The sequence below is a fragment of the Spodoptera frugiperda genome, chromosome 9 (genome assembly GCF_023101765.2).
Source record: "Spodoptera frugiperda isolate SF20-4 chromosome 9, AGI-APGP_CSIRO_Sfru_2.0, whole genome shotgun sequence".
Taxonomy (NCBI): domain Eukaryota; kingdom Metazoa; phylum Arthropoda; class Insecta; order Lepidoptera; family Noctuidae; genus Spodoptera; species Spodoptera frugiperda.
In genome coordinates, this window is record NC_064220.1 from 2,932,959 (window position 1) to 2,947,442 (window position 14,484).

At 35.3% G+C, this 14,484-nt stretch overlaps 1 protein-coding gene across 3 annotated transcripts in view; it reads left to right on the forward strand.

The window, feature by feature from the left end:
* Positions 1-620: 620 nt before the first annotated feature.
* The window catches only part of LOC118270966 (coronin-7), a 30,040-nt gene continuing 16,176 nt past the window's right edge, over positions 621-14,484 (forward strand). Inside the window, exons 1-9 of one of the 3 annotated variants that reach the window (XM_035586814.2) lie at positions 621-777; positions 1,227-1,599; positions 5,415-5,601; positions 7,443-7,646; positions 8,367-8,588; positions 9,258-9,385; positions 10,215-10,355; positions 13,108-13,698; positions 14,263-14,371. In XM_035586814.2, the coding sequence (XP_035442707.2) occupies positions 1,291-1,599; positions 5,415-5,601; positions 7,443-7,646; positions 8,367-8,588; positions 9,258-9,385; positions 10,215-10,355; positions 13,108-13,698; positions 14,263-14,371 (1,891 nt within the window). In that variant the 5' untranslated portion in view covers positions 621-777; positions 1,227-1,290. The remainder of the gene's footprint in view (positions 778-1,226; positions 1,600-5,414; positions 5,602-7,442; positions 7,647-8,366; positions 8,589-9,257; positions 9,386-10,214; positions 10,356-13,107; positions 13,699-14,262; positions 14,372-14,484) is intronic. The other 2 variants (XM_035586815.2, XM_035586816.2) reach the window with 2 other exon arrangements.

Consider the following 14,484-nt stretch of genomic DNA (forward strand, 5'->3'; position numbering starts at 1 on the left):
TAAGTCAACAGTCAGTGCAAAAACTCTAGTGCTCTCTGTTTTCATGAGACGAAAGCGGGTTCCAAACCTACATACACTTACCTACTGCTTCATCAAAATCAAGTTACTGATAGGAACACAGTGCTTGTGCCCGAAGCAAGAGTCAAAATAATCTAATTCATGTATGATGCTTGATTTCGATAATAACAATAACACTGCAAAAATGCATATTGGCGTAGTGGCTCGAGAATTGGTTACTGCACAATGTGTCGCAGGTTCAATTCCGGCATGGTACGATTCTTTCAAAAGCACCCACGACATATAAGGAAAAAATTATATTAGGGGCGAAAGTTTAATATATTTGGATAGTAAACTGTCACAAGTATACAAACATTAAATACAAAAGAAAAATAATTAAGGCAACTTCCAAATAATACTGCGTAAAACGAAACAGAGCAGCTGTTCAAAGAGCGTAGTGTTGTAAAAAGTTACTAAAATAATGGTGACGACTAAACAAAAATTCTCGACTTCCGATTTAAGACAAAATCATCGGTTAATGATAATATAAAAATATACAAATAAAGTGCAATTGCGTAATAATAATCAAAGAAAACTTAAAATTCATAGGAATTGGATTTTTTAAATAATCACCTATTTTTTCTGAAATGTCATCGGTAGGCATCGACTATGATGTTTATATTATTTATCGATCCACTCTAATGTCGCTTTTGAAATGGCCGACGTTTAGGGGGAGTGTCTAGCGGAAATCGAATTTCTGAGTAATTTTTACCAGATAAGGTAAGTAGTCGAACATAATATTTATTTATTACGATAACTAAAGTAATGGACAATGTAACTGTATCCCAAAACCCTGCCTCATTAACTGTAGTAAGAGTTTCCGGTGCGACAGCCGGCCAAGTTATTCAAAACAAAAGGTGTTTTTACGGTATTTTGTACTTTTCCATTCAGGAATTTCAGGTGTTGTAAAGCAATTTCATTCTATATTTAGACTCATCATAGAAGTTTTATAAAAAAACGTATTTTCTGTTACAATTTCTCTATGTGATTTCGGTACAAAGAAATGCTCTACCTATACTAAGTAGCCTGATTTTTTCTAATTAGAAATGTAATTAGTGTAAGTGAAATACTTATTCTCGGCTTAAAATACCGTAACTTAATGTAAGAGTCGCTTTTGAGTTATAAAAAAGTATTTGGTGATTAAAATGTTGATAAAAAAATTGTTTCAGACTAGTACACCTCATACATTCCAAATTTAAAGACTGACAAACTTTTTTTAAAAAGTGGATAATCATGGCTTGGCGTTTCAAAGCCTCTAAGTATAAAAATGCGGCACCGATTGTGCCTAAGCCAGAGGCATGTATTCGGGACATTTGTGTTGGATCATATCAGACTTATGGGAACAACATTTGTGCGTCTGCTGCCTTCATGGCGTTCAACTGGGAGCATGTTGGGTCGAGCATGGCTGTGCTTCCCCTGGATGACTGCGGGAGGAAGAGCAAGACAATGCCTCTGCTGCATGCTCATTCTGACACCATAACTGACATGGAGTTTTCACCCTTCCATGACGGCTTGCTGCTCACAGGATCACAGGATTCCTTGGTAAGCATTGTTTAATTCATATTTTCATCACCATTACTAATATTCAACTGTTCTTGTCTTTGATATCATTACTTTATCTGTGCCATTTAAAAAAGTATTCTGATGTATTTGCAGGGCTACTAATTAATTTTTATCTGTTACTTTACTTGTCTTAATTTTGTCAAAAACTAATAAATATTGGCTATTACTCTAAAAATTGCTATCAGAATGGTCAAACAATAACATTTAACTCTGAAAAGAAAAGCCATGTTTGCATAAAAAATTTAAATAAATAAAATATCCCTAAGTACATACAACCCTTAAAATATCCTAGACTATTTCCATTTCTTAATACACTTATAATGATTTAAAAAATGTAACATACTGATAGATATTCAAGAAATTTATCAATATTTTATTTAATTTAAATCCTTTATAAACGGGAATATGACCATGCCAATGACCTAACTACATATAGTACATATGAACAGCAACATTTTAAAAATATTTTGGCTCAAGATGATATTTGCTCCGTACATGTGCACACATTAACATAGACCTAAATATTCGCTGAAGTGTGGAAACTAGATTTTGACTTTCCAACGGCAATATTTTAGCTATGATGACTTGAAGATTTCTTTTAATGTTCAGACTTTAGATGGCTATAATAAAATGTACACTTCTTTTATAAGAGTATAAGCAGACTTGTCAATTTGCAATTCAATGATATGAGCAAAAACATAAGGATTGTGTCTGATGTCAATTTTTATTTGCACTTTCACTAGTTAACTCAATAATTACTCTGTTTTTAATAATTTCTTCAGATAACTGTCATGAGACATACTAAATTAACTAAAAATGCATGAACATGGGAAGACTGCTCCTGGGCTTACCTCTGTGACTTGAAACTAGTAGAGTTTTTCTCAGTATACTTCGTTAATATGAGTTAATAACCATTATGTTTAGTTAATTTCTTTAGATTTTGTATCATACACAAATTCTTAATAATGTATAACATTTCTCTATCACAGTGGGGCTTAATATCCTAATAATATTCATAGAACAGCAAGTACATATACAAGTATGTTAAAAATCTTGTATGCATCTAAATTATACACTTAACGATTTGAAGAAATACACAATGATTCTGAAAACGAATAAATCTGGTGAAGATTGAAAAAAAATAAGCAAAATAAAGATGAATAGGTATATGTGAACAAGTGCTCAAACCATTAGTAATAGGAATGCAATGAAATGTAATAATTTATTGTGTACCTCTATAAAAAGTGATAAATATAGAGTAGATAAAATGGCGCACTTATCTTTCGTACACGGAATTTGTACCACAGATAACATATGTCATGGATGCACAATGGCACATTTCTATGGTGTAATACTTTTAGAACACATTTGCGATAATGTCCTCCTGATCGAATTCCGATCATGGTGTTACTAGTAGCGTAACGTATGACTATCGAGCAAGAGGTTTGATTCCAGTGTTTGGCAAAGTTCACTGTGCCATAAAAGATATTTATTTAATTTATTGCACCGTAAATGCATGGTTGATAATTACGCATACTCGAGTACGTAGTACAACAAAAATGTTACAATTTCTTCAATATTTTGTTTGTAGTATAAGGTATATGTCACTTGAATAATATACTAAAGGCATGCCTTTCATTTGGAAAATAATAAATAGAAAAGAGATATTTTCAACACTTGATAAACTAAAACCTACGTCCTAAGGCTAACATTAGAACTTTTACCATGTTTCGATACTGTTGCATTATGAATGTGTGCCAAAATATCGGAAACTCATAGACATAAAATACATACATGGTAAATATCCCGTCTTAAGTTCTAACGCTAATAGTTTTGTTCCATAAAAAAAAATAGTAAAATAGTGTACTAAAAAAAAATATATATACAGCAGGACCTCTTTAATCCGAACTCTGAAAATTTAGCCCCCGTTCGGATTGGTGGAGCGTTCGGATTATAGGGATATAGATGATAAAGGTATTTTTTGCGAATAAAACTACATAATAGGTACATACATAATACAATATTTGTATTAATCTATAAACGTTACATATTTTATTCAACATTTTTGAAGAAATCCAGTATTTTGAAAGTAACTGGCGGGCGAAAGCAAGACAGCGCGGACTCGGGTCGGGGGTTCGGATTACAGAGGTGTTCGGACTAGAGGGGGTTCGGATTAAAGAGGTCCTGCTGTAGTTACATAAAAATCATTTGAATTTTCTTCAGTAAATATCCCGTCTTAAGTTCTAACGCTAATAGTTTTGTTCCATAAAAAAAATAGTAAAATAGTGTACTAAAAAAAAATACATAGTTACATTAAAATCATTTTAATTTTCTTCATCTTTTTCTGTTATGCGTCGTAGTGTCTATAAACATTACCAATTAGAAACAAATGCAGTAGATGTATTTAATCGCGTTGTTATTATTAGACGTAGTAAACTAGTAAGGGAACAGGAAAATGTTCTACAAATACATATAAGTACCTAGGTAGTTGCTCATTGCAATGGGTTAATTACGACAACATACAATAGGCGCACTTATCTCCCTTTTGACTGAACGGATTGTCTATTATGATTTACTGTTCACCATTTACGTTTAAGGTCTTAAATACCACCCACTCGCACGAAGCGTTTCGCTTCAAGCTTCCTTATACGAACTGCTAGGGAGTGGAACTCTTTGTCGGTCTGTATTTCCTGATGGGTATAACCTGGGTGTCTTCAAAGCCCGAGTGGTAGGTAGGTTGCTTATTGGCAGACGTGCTCCATCGTAGGCCGCATCATCACTTACCATCTGGCGAGATAGCGGCCAAACTTCGACCTATTAAATGTAAAAAAAAGGTTTTATGGATAGTAAAAATATGACTACCTTTTATAGAATAGTTACATGTTCCATTACTATGAACCAACCAATAGGGATAATGACTGGGTCAAAAATAAATTATTACAACTTTTCAATACAATAAAATATTCAAAAACAATCACACTCTCATTCATAAATTTGATGAACTACTTAATTTTCGTTTTTTTCTAGCTAAATTTCTAGAAATAAGTCTGCTATTTGACGTCAAAAACTTATGACGTCATAATAGAGTATTTCATACAAAGTTCATAGAAAATATCGTTTTGACGTTTCGAAAAAAGTATTGAATTTGACTAGTAGGAAACATGCCTATTTGACGTGGTAAGAAAGTTAAACAGCACTTGTAGTAATAAAAGTGTTATGACTGCAAACTAAAAAGAGTCGTCATAAGTTACGTCTATTATAAATTGATTGTCGCTTGTTCCGTGTCTCGGAAGGCACTTTAAATCGTCTCTGCACCTGATCTCTTTCCGGTCGTGTCGGATTGCCGTCCCATCAAACCATGAGAGAGAGCGCACTTGTGTTTGCACACTTATTTGACTTGTGCAGCATAATATCTCCTGCAAATTGGTTAACCTGTTCAAGTTTGGTACCCAAAAAAAAGAGCCATAAATATCTGAAGTTTTTATACGTACCGAGTCTACTGTCATACATCAGCCTCAATTCACACACTGCTCATGAATATGAGTCCCGCTGTGAGTTGAAACTAGTAGCGCATTAATGAGTTCACTAAACCGTTTGTTTCAATTAATTAGTATGTCTATTTTTATTTGACCTTGAGCGAGGCGAGTGTCAGAGTCTTACTGACTAGAAACCACTCCTTACCTACTCCTGTTTTTCGAGCCGGAGCCCCGGTAACCCACCTACGCAGTCCGGAGCTCCGGTAATTAGTATATCTTACTATAGTTATTTATTACTCAAATATTATTTGGTTCTAGGTAAAAATATGGCACATTCCGCCCGAAGGTTTGAAGGAGTCGCTGTCGACTCCGGAGTGTACGTTGTCTCAGAAGCAGCGTCGCGTTGAGAATGTTGGCTTTCACCCGGTGGCTGATGGTCTGATACACGTCGCCTCCGGCCATGAACTCGCTCTTTGGGACCTTACTAAGCAGAAAGAGGCTTTTGGTAAGTTTACGGGAAGTTTTACCCCATATTAGCGGTTTGTCCTGTACGGTAAAAGAATTACTGCGTAGGTAAAGTTTGGTACTACAAACGAACCAACTCAAACCAGTCACTAGTCTGTTTGTTACCACGACTGGCGCAACTCAGTGAAACGCTAAACTAAATACGAAAATATGCCTTAAAAAGATAACAAGATCACGAAAAACTTGGCGTTTATGTAAGAGAGTTTCGATTGTTGTTTTGACTGCACGATTGGTGGCTGGGCAACCGGCTGCCGCGCAACGTGTAGCGGGTTCGATTCCCGCATGGAGCAACGCTTTGTGTGATCCACATATATGCGAAATTGTATATTTGTAAACGCACCCAAGACACATCTCCTCAACTCTCCTGACACACAGAAGAAAATCCAAGACGGGGGTGCGAGGTATTCCTCGAAGCGCAACTGTTTTGAAGCGCACCTCTCCAAGCGCACCTATTTTATTCCTCGAAGCGCACCCGTTAGTTGCGCTTCAAGGAACTATTAAAAATATTAATTTTTATTTCCTCGAAGCGCACCTATGTTATATTTTCGACTAGAGAGGGGATGCTAACTGAAACTATCGATAATAAGATATCGATAATCTGATACACGTAGCGCTATCTATGAGCAAATAAGGTTAAACCTTTAAAAATTGTTTCTTGTCGATGTATGACATCGCAAAATGAAATGTTCCGCTTGAATCCAATCAACGACTTTTATTATCGTAATTACAGATGTGTTTTGTTGTCAAGTTTTTCATTTTCTTAAATAATAAAAACGCTATTAAATCAGTCTAGTTTGCAAACACAGTGAGAAACCTTAAAACTAATACACAGTGTAAAGTAAACATTAAAAAAAAACACACCATTAAATATAATAAAATATCACAGATGGTTTATTTCCATATTAAATGTTTAACAATTACAAATAGGATACTTTTGGATAAACCTAGTTCCCGAGATTTTCTTCGAAGCGCTTGTTTGTAATGAAAAAAACACCCACTTGCAACTGCATTTGGAAACACTGCTAGAAAAGCACTGATTGCGGCTTCCTCAAAGTCGCCTTTATAAAAATCTACTTCCATATTAGGTATTGTAGATTTCAACAATTGAAATAGTATTTCGTTGTGTGAGTGAGGTTACTGAGGCCCAATTACCCCCTTCCCAATCTTCCCCATCCCCATTCCCGAACAACAACCCTTAAATTCCTAACTCCCAAAAAGCCGGTAACGCACTTGTTAAGCCTCTGGTGTTTCAAGTGTCCATGGGCGGCGGCGATTGCTTACCATCAGGTAATACGTTGCCGGCATGTCTCATAAAAAAAAGAATTATACTAATACTTTCGGTTGAAGTCTATGGCCACTCATAAGGATCATTATTAAAAAAAAAACAATCTATGGTCGACGAGTACAGAGTTCTTGACTATTGTATAAAGGGGTTTCAAGGGGAACATTTCATTTTGCGATGTCATACATCGACAAGAAACAATTTTTAAAGGTTTAACCTTATTTGCTCATAGATAGCGTTACGTGTATCAGATTATCGATATCTTATTATCGACAGTTTCAGTTAGCATCCCCTCTCTAGTCGAAAATAAAACATAGGTGCGCTTCGAGGAAATAAAAATTAATATTTTTAATAGTTCCTTGAAGCGCAACTAACGGGTGCGCTTCGAGGAATAAAATAGGTGCGCTTGGAGAGGTGCGCTTCAAAACAGTTGCGCTTCGAGGAATACCTCGGGGGTGCGTTTGAGTGAAAAAAAAAAAAAACGTAATTTTAATAATTTTCCTTAAAAATTGTAATAATTTTCCTTAAACATCTAACAGTGAACAGAGACCACGGTGAGGTGATACAGTCTACCTCGTGGAAGAAGGATGGCAAGTTGCTGGCGACTTCTTGCAAAGACAAGAAGGTGCGCATCATAGACCCGAGGGCGGCCACCGCTGTGGTGGATGTAGCCAACAGCCACCAGAACATTAAAGACAGCAGGATTGTGTGGCTCGGAGATCAGGATAGAATATTGACTACTGGTAAGTTCTTCAGATATTTACTTCTAGGACAGGAACCTGGGGACCTCTCGCACTGATCAGTGATCGACAATTCTGACACAATTGTTATAGCAGACTAAGGCACCTGGTAGCCTTTTTCGTTAGTATTAGTCTTCTTCTTCCTCAACCAAGTATGTATAGGAGTTATTCGTATATTGTGCGGGCAAGCAATGATTTCAATAAACTCTGTAAAGTTTTCTTTTGACCCATTTAATACAAAACTCGTCGTGGCGCGCAGATAACTGAACCGTCAGTTGTTTAATTCATAATACCTATACAGTGCTTAATGTATTACTGCCGTACTCAGAGACATTGAATGATTACTTAAACCATTCCTTAGTAACGATTTTCTTCCGAAAACAATTGCAAAGAACCGAGTTAAGTAACCATTAATTGACTCTGAGTGCGGCGGTTAATTTGAGCAGCAATATGTGATTGATTATCATAACTAATATTTAACATTTTAACAGTTTATAGATCTGTTGGCATGCATTTGTATTTTCTCCTGCTATTCGGGAAAATCTATAATTGGCTTTTTGTCACATTATACCACATTATTTATTCAAATTCTATAGCTGTTGGTTTTCCATGTTAAATTAATAAATAAGTATGTTACATGATCACATACAGTATTATACTCTGTCGTCACTTCTCGGTATGTTGGTAGTCTATGTTCTTAAATTATTATCCTTTTACCACCAGGTTTCGATTCAGCCCGTCTCCGTCAGATAATGATCCGTGATATCCGCAACCTATCACAAACGCAGAAGACCTTGGAGCTGGACTGTTCCACTGGGATCCTGATGCCACTCTTCGATCCTGATACCAACATGCTGTTCCTAGCTGGGAAGGGAGATACCACAATCTTGTACATGGAGCTTACGGACAGGGAACCTTACCTCATTGAAGGATTGAGGCATTCTGGTGAGTTTACTGACTCATCTTTTTTTTATTACTGCTCTACACTAGAATTTTCTCCTGTGTCGTGGGTGCTTTTACAAACATACAAGTTCACATACACATGACACCCAGACCCAATCAACAATTTGTGGATCACACAAAGAGCTGCACCGTGTAATCCAGGAATCGAACCCGCTACACGCTGCACGGCAGCCGGTTGCCCAGCTACGACATCATAGATTGTTATCTGACTATTGATAGTTATGAAAACTAACTTCTGAACTTAGATAATAACTGAAATTAATCCAAAACCTCTGGATAGGATCGAGTTCAGTTTGTGACAGAAGTCCAATAGTATTAATGTCAAAACTTAAACAGGACGCAAATATTCTGCAAGCATTTTTGCGTGCTCAAGTTTTGTAACTGTTTGATGTATAAAATTCTAATGTCTAATTTCCCTTATATCTTTGTAATTTTTAATTGAATTTTTTATAATTTCTGTATGGACATTTGTTCTGAAATAAAGATTTATTATTAAACTTCATCTATAAAGATTTTGGGTCAAGATCGGTTATTTATTAATTTCGCTCGTAAGTAAGCCGTATTTTATATATAGTAAATAGATAAAAGGACTTAGAAAACATATTAGTTACAAAAGTAGATACATATTTGTAAATAATTATTTTGTAATAGGTGAACAAACTAAGGGTGCTTGCTTGGTACCGAAGCGAGCTCTTCGCGTGATGGAAGGCGAAGTGAACAGGGTGCTACAACTGGCCGGGTCCTCGGTCGTGCCTATTATGTACCAAGTGCCAAGAAAGGTATGTTGTCCATATTATTACCTAATATATTCTTCGAGTGGTCGAAAGCGCGACTACAGAGCATAAGGCCTCTGATTTCGATCCCAAGTCGGACAGGATAATCTATTCAATTTATAAGTTTTTAAACTGACATGATCACTAACACTATTATTAGAACTTATGACAGGATATTTACCATTTTTATTTATTTTGATGAGATTCCGATATTTCGGCACTGTTGCAAGCGCATCAAAATTAATAAACATGGTAAATATCCCGTCATAAGTTCTAATAATTATCTATTGAATCTAAAATAGAACTCGGTAATATCTAGTCTAGAGTTGTACTTAGTGTTTTGTTATTGCGTATTTAGGAAACAGAGATTAAGGTTCCCTAAGAAAAGGAGCATCCTCAGACCAGGCGAGGTGACCACACCTGGCGGGCTTTCTGCCCAACTGTTGATCGTTGGGATTTTCCAACCACATTTATTCGCATGTAAACTTCATATGTGCGATGTAGGATTTTATGACGTCGATAGTCTATGTGCGATTTTTGTCGTGTTGCCAAACGTATAACATACATCTTCAAATTTGCATAATGCGCCGCGAAATAAAAGGTATGATGGTATGTATGTTTTTTATAAGTTTTTAAACTGACATGGTCACTAACACTATTATTAGAACTTATGACGGGATGTTTACCATGTTTATTCACTTTGGTGAGTTTCCGATATTTCGGCACTGTTGCAAGCGCCATGATCACGGATTAACTGGAAACTCACCAAAGTGAATAAACATGGTAAATATCCCGTCATAAGTTCTAATAATAGTGTATGTTTTTTGTTCGGCAGAGTTATCGCGACTACCACGCAGACTTGTACCCTGATACAACTGGCTCGGTGACGTACCTCAGTGCTCCGATGTGGCTCGATAACCAGGACCATCCAGTACCCAACATTTCTTTGCACCCAGACGCTAATAATGGCACACAGGTCAGTCACAATCACAATACAGTGTACTGTATATCTTAGTAGTATATTATAGTTTGAGTTTTCAACCTAAAAAGAGCGTTTACTCGGCGCGAGTTTTCAAATAAACTTTATCAGTAAACTGATTTTAGTAAAACTTGGTAAGTTGGTACTCATACGCATTATAACAAGATCTAAGAAGTTTATTATAAATATTGTCAGAACAGGATAGCGTTAAGATTTCATACAAAACTTAAAATCAAGCGTAACTGCTCGCTTAAACGATATTTGCGTATAAGTAGCAATTAATTAAAATCTGTTTTCAATCTGTTTCCATGAATTTGGACTTGAAAGTTTGTATGACAACCACGCTGCGTAAACGTTCGTAACTATAGGGAATAGTGAGGGCTACCGAATTTGAGATTAACACCTAGAAATCTCTACTCTCCTCTTTAATAGAAAAATTACAGGGATTGCCTTTCTAGTGAACACAAAAACGGTAGCCCTTATTGAATATGTAGGCATTAATTTAAAATAAGGTACTGATATGTTTTTCTGAATATTATTATTAAATTTGCCTGCGAGAGGTGACAATTTACGTTAACAGTCGAGTTGCTTAAATTAATGCTCACCAATTCAACTGCACTCTGTGACAATGTGTCAATGACAGTTATAGAGATAAGGTAGTACTATGTAGGTAATGTTCAAAAGCCTTCGCTTTTAATATTGTTGTGCATGAGTTATTTATAGATTTTTGTTTTTATTTAATGGATTTTTTGTTAAATACTATCGTTTTATCATCCCATTTTTATGAAATATAGAAAATCGGAGCGTTATTTTATTAGGATACCATTGTCGCTAAACCAGTGCGCAAACAATAATATATTTATATAGTAAGTAGAAGTCAGCTACCAAATCGACCCATAGCCATAGTTTAAACGTAAACGTAAAACAAACTCGTACTACTCTGATGTCGACCATACTTGGCTGCGCAAATCGGTCGGGCAACCATGGTGTCCTAACTAAAAAATTAAGGCGGTAAAAAAGCATGACAGTAATTACGGATATGACATTTTGGGAGCCTGGGCAGGGACTATCTGCGAAGTTATTGTGTATATAGGTAAGAAAATAAAGATGGACTTAGAGTGGAAACAGTAGCTTTTGTTACACAGAATATAGGTAATTCGGTGTAATTTGCTTTTATGAAAAGAGCATGTTCCTTTTTGAAAGGCCGGCAACGCACTTGTAACGCCTCTGGTGTTACGAGTGTCCATGGGCGACGTTGATCACTTACCATCAGGTGATCCATATGCTCGTTTGACCCCTATTTCATAAAAAATTAAACCATGTCTTTAATAATAATAATTTGTCGACTCAGTAGTTACTGTTTCAGTACAGAATTAATCTTTATTTTCTTACCTGTATACTAAATAAAAGTCATTTCATCACCAAGTGATTCTAGTCAGTGTCTGTCCATATAAAAACGTATCATTATAATTTGTTTTTATTCCTAACGGTATCAGAATTTCAGAAATAAGTGAAAGGCAACAAACACTGTTTTATATTATTTGTGTCTGAGAAAGAATAGAGTAGATGACTAATTTTTATTTTAATGTCCGTCTTTTAGATAATTTTAAAATATTAGACGAGTATTTTTTATTTTCTTACGGAAACAAGTAGGTACTTTCCACGTTATATTGATTTGAAATATCGCCTGATGTCACTTCTAAGTACGTTTTATGCATAGAAATGACGTATTTGCTTCCAATCCCAAACTTTGATTCGATTTATCTAAGTATGTCTCTATAGTATCTTTTAGGACAAAATAAATAAATACGTGTCTAATATATTTTCATTACCTAACTGACGGACTAAATAGATTTTTAATTTTCATACCCCGTCATCATCCCTATTGTATAAAAATTGAATTAAAGGTGATTTATCATTTCATTATTATTATTCGATTGGGTTCCATGTCATAAGTTAATTACGTATATGATACAAGAGGTTTAGGAAAACTAATATTGTTTTACTTGGGGTGTAAACATGATATTAAAAGAAAACATTTATTTTAAAGCCATTTTCCATAATATCAACCTATCTATGTGCTTACTAGAGATGTAATTAAGTACTTATATAAATTAATATACTATTAACACATTTTGTATGGAGCCTATGTCAAAATTCTCTCTAGTAAGCATTTAGCGAAGCCAAACATCTAGTCTTTTAGTTAGAAAATAAAGAAATAAATAACTGCCGTACTCAGAGTCATTTAATGGTTACTTAAGTCCTTAGCAATTGTTTTCAGGATAAAATCATTTTTAAGGGATAGTTTAAGCAATCATTAAATGTCTCTGAGTACGGCAGTTAGACAAGTAAGTCGAGAGTATTGCCTAAATTTTGGTTGTTGCGTAGATTTTTTTTGCATGTTATTTTTTAAGTTAAGTTTTTTTTTTGCCTTTTTATTTTCATTTAAAGTGGTGTGTTTTGCGTATTTTCTTTATGGTTTACATGGAATATTAACCCATGGTGTTTTTTATATTTTTTGTGAATGAGTGGGATATTTTTTATATTTTTTAGAAAAAGGTGAGTTATAGATGCTTGTTATTCAGTGATCATTTATGTTATTTTCAGTTTTATTAGTTATTTTTGAGTGGTGCTTGTTTTTTTTTTTAACATTGCGGGCTTAAAAGGGTTACGTAAGTACTGCTATTTGTATATTTTTCGTACTTTATATTAGTAGTTACAAGTAAATAATTAGCCATTCTCCTTTTAGATTCACCGCGGGAATTTAGAAGAAATGGTTAAGGCTATATTGGCAATGCCTCCACCGAAGAAGACCGATTCGAAGAAGATGGCGCCGGCACCAGTTCAGATCGAAGAACCTGTGAAAACTGTAACGAAACCACCACCAGAACCAAAAGACGAAGACCGAATCGACTTTGTCAACGTAAAAGACCTTATTAAGGGCATGGAAAGACAGAAATCTAACAAAGTAGACTATCAGAAAGAGACAAATGGCTTCCACAAGAAGATTACAGATAACGGTCACGATAATTGTCACGAGAAGAAGACTGATTCTGAACCAGAGAAGCCCGAACCAGACGTTATTCCGCAAAAGACTGAGAAGACCGAGGACAACGATGAAAAGACCGAAAAGACCATTGAGAAAACTGATAGTACGGAGTCGACCGAGTCTTCTCTATCGAGGAGTAACAGTTTGATTAACGGGGTACCTGTTCAGGTGCCAAAGCCGATGCCCAGATCCTCGATTTCGGAGCCAGGGTCCATGGAGGAGCATTCGGAGGTGCCCAAACCAAAGCCTAGGACTACAACAGTACCTGGGTCTGGCTACAAGGTACATGAGGTTTGTGGTTTGAAGTGTAGAGTTGTTGTTTTGTGTTTTTGTGCAAGATTTCAGTACATAGTTTCGCTTGAGGACTGTTGATAGATTTGATAGGAGATCCCATGGTTTTGCCACTAAGAGATTAGCTTCAAAATATTCGGCTATTTAATTAATATACGGTTGGCATTTCATCGACTGTGGTGTGAGTATGATGCTTGCATTGAAAGATTAATTCAATGATAATAATGAAAAAAGTAGTTAAAATGATTAATTCCAGTTATGTTTGACATCGTAGTGTTTGGGTGTTTGAGCTACGATATTTTAGTAAATTATTGGATTGGTTTTTTTTTGTTTATTTATTGTTTATTTTTTTGCTTTCTTTTGACAATGTGATGCAGTTTTTTTATGATTTCATTTTATTTAAGTTTTTTTTTGTTTAAATGTTTTAATTGATTATTTTGTTATTTTTGCGTGTTTTATTTTTTGAACTTATTTTATTATATTTATATTTAAGTAAATTCTATTGGTATAAGCAAATGTTTATCTTGTATTATAAGTATCTTAAACAATTTGCTTTTTAAATAGCCTCGTCTTGGACCGAAGCCGTTCTCAGCGGCTACTGGCAACGAAGATTTCTCGTTCGATAAAGTCTTCTCAGTGCCAGCTGTGCCTGGACTCACCAAATCTGATTCAGGTAAGATTCTCTTATTAAAGGTGTCTTAAAAATAAAACATATATACCGTTCCTAGAAATTAATACATACATACATACATATCGTCACGCCTTTAATCCCCGGAAGTTGACAGA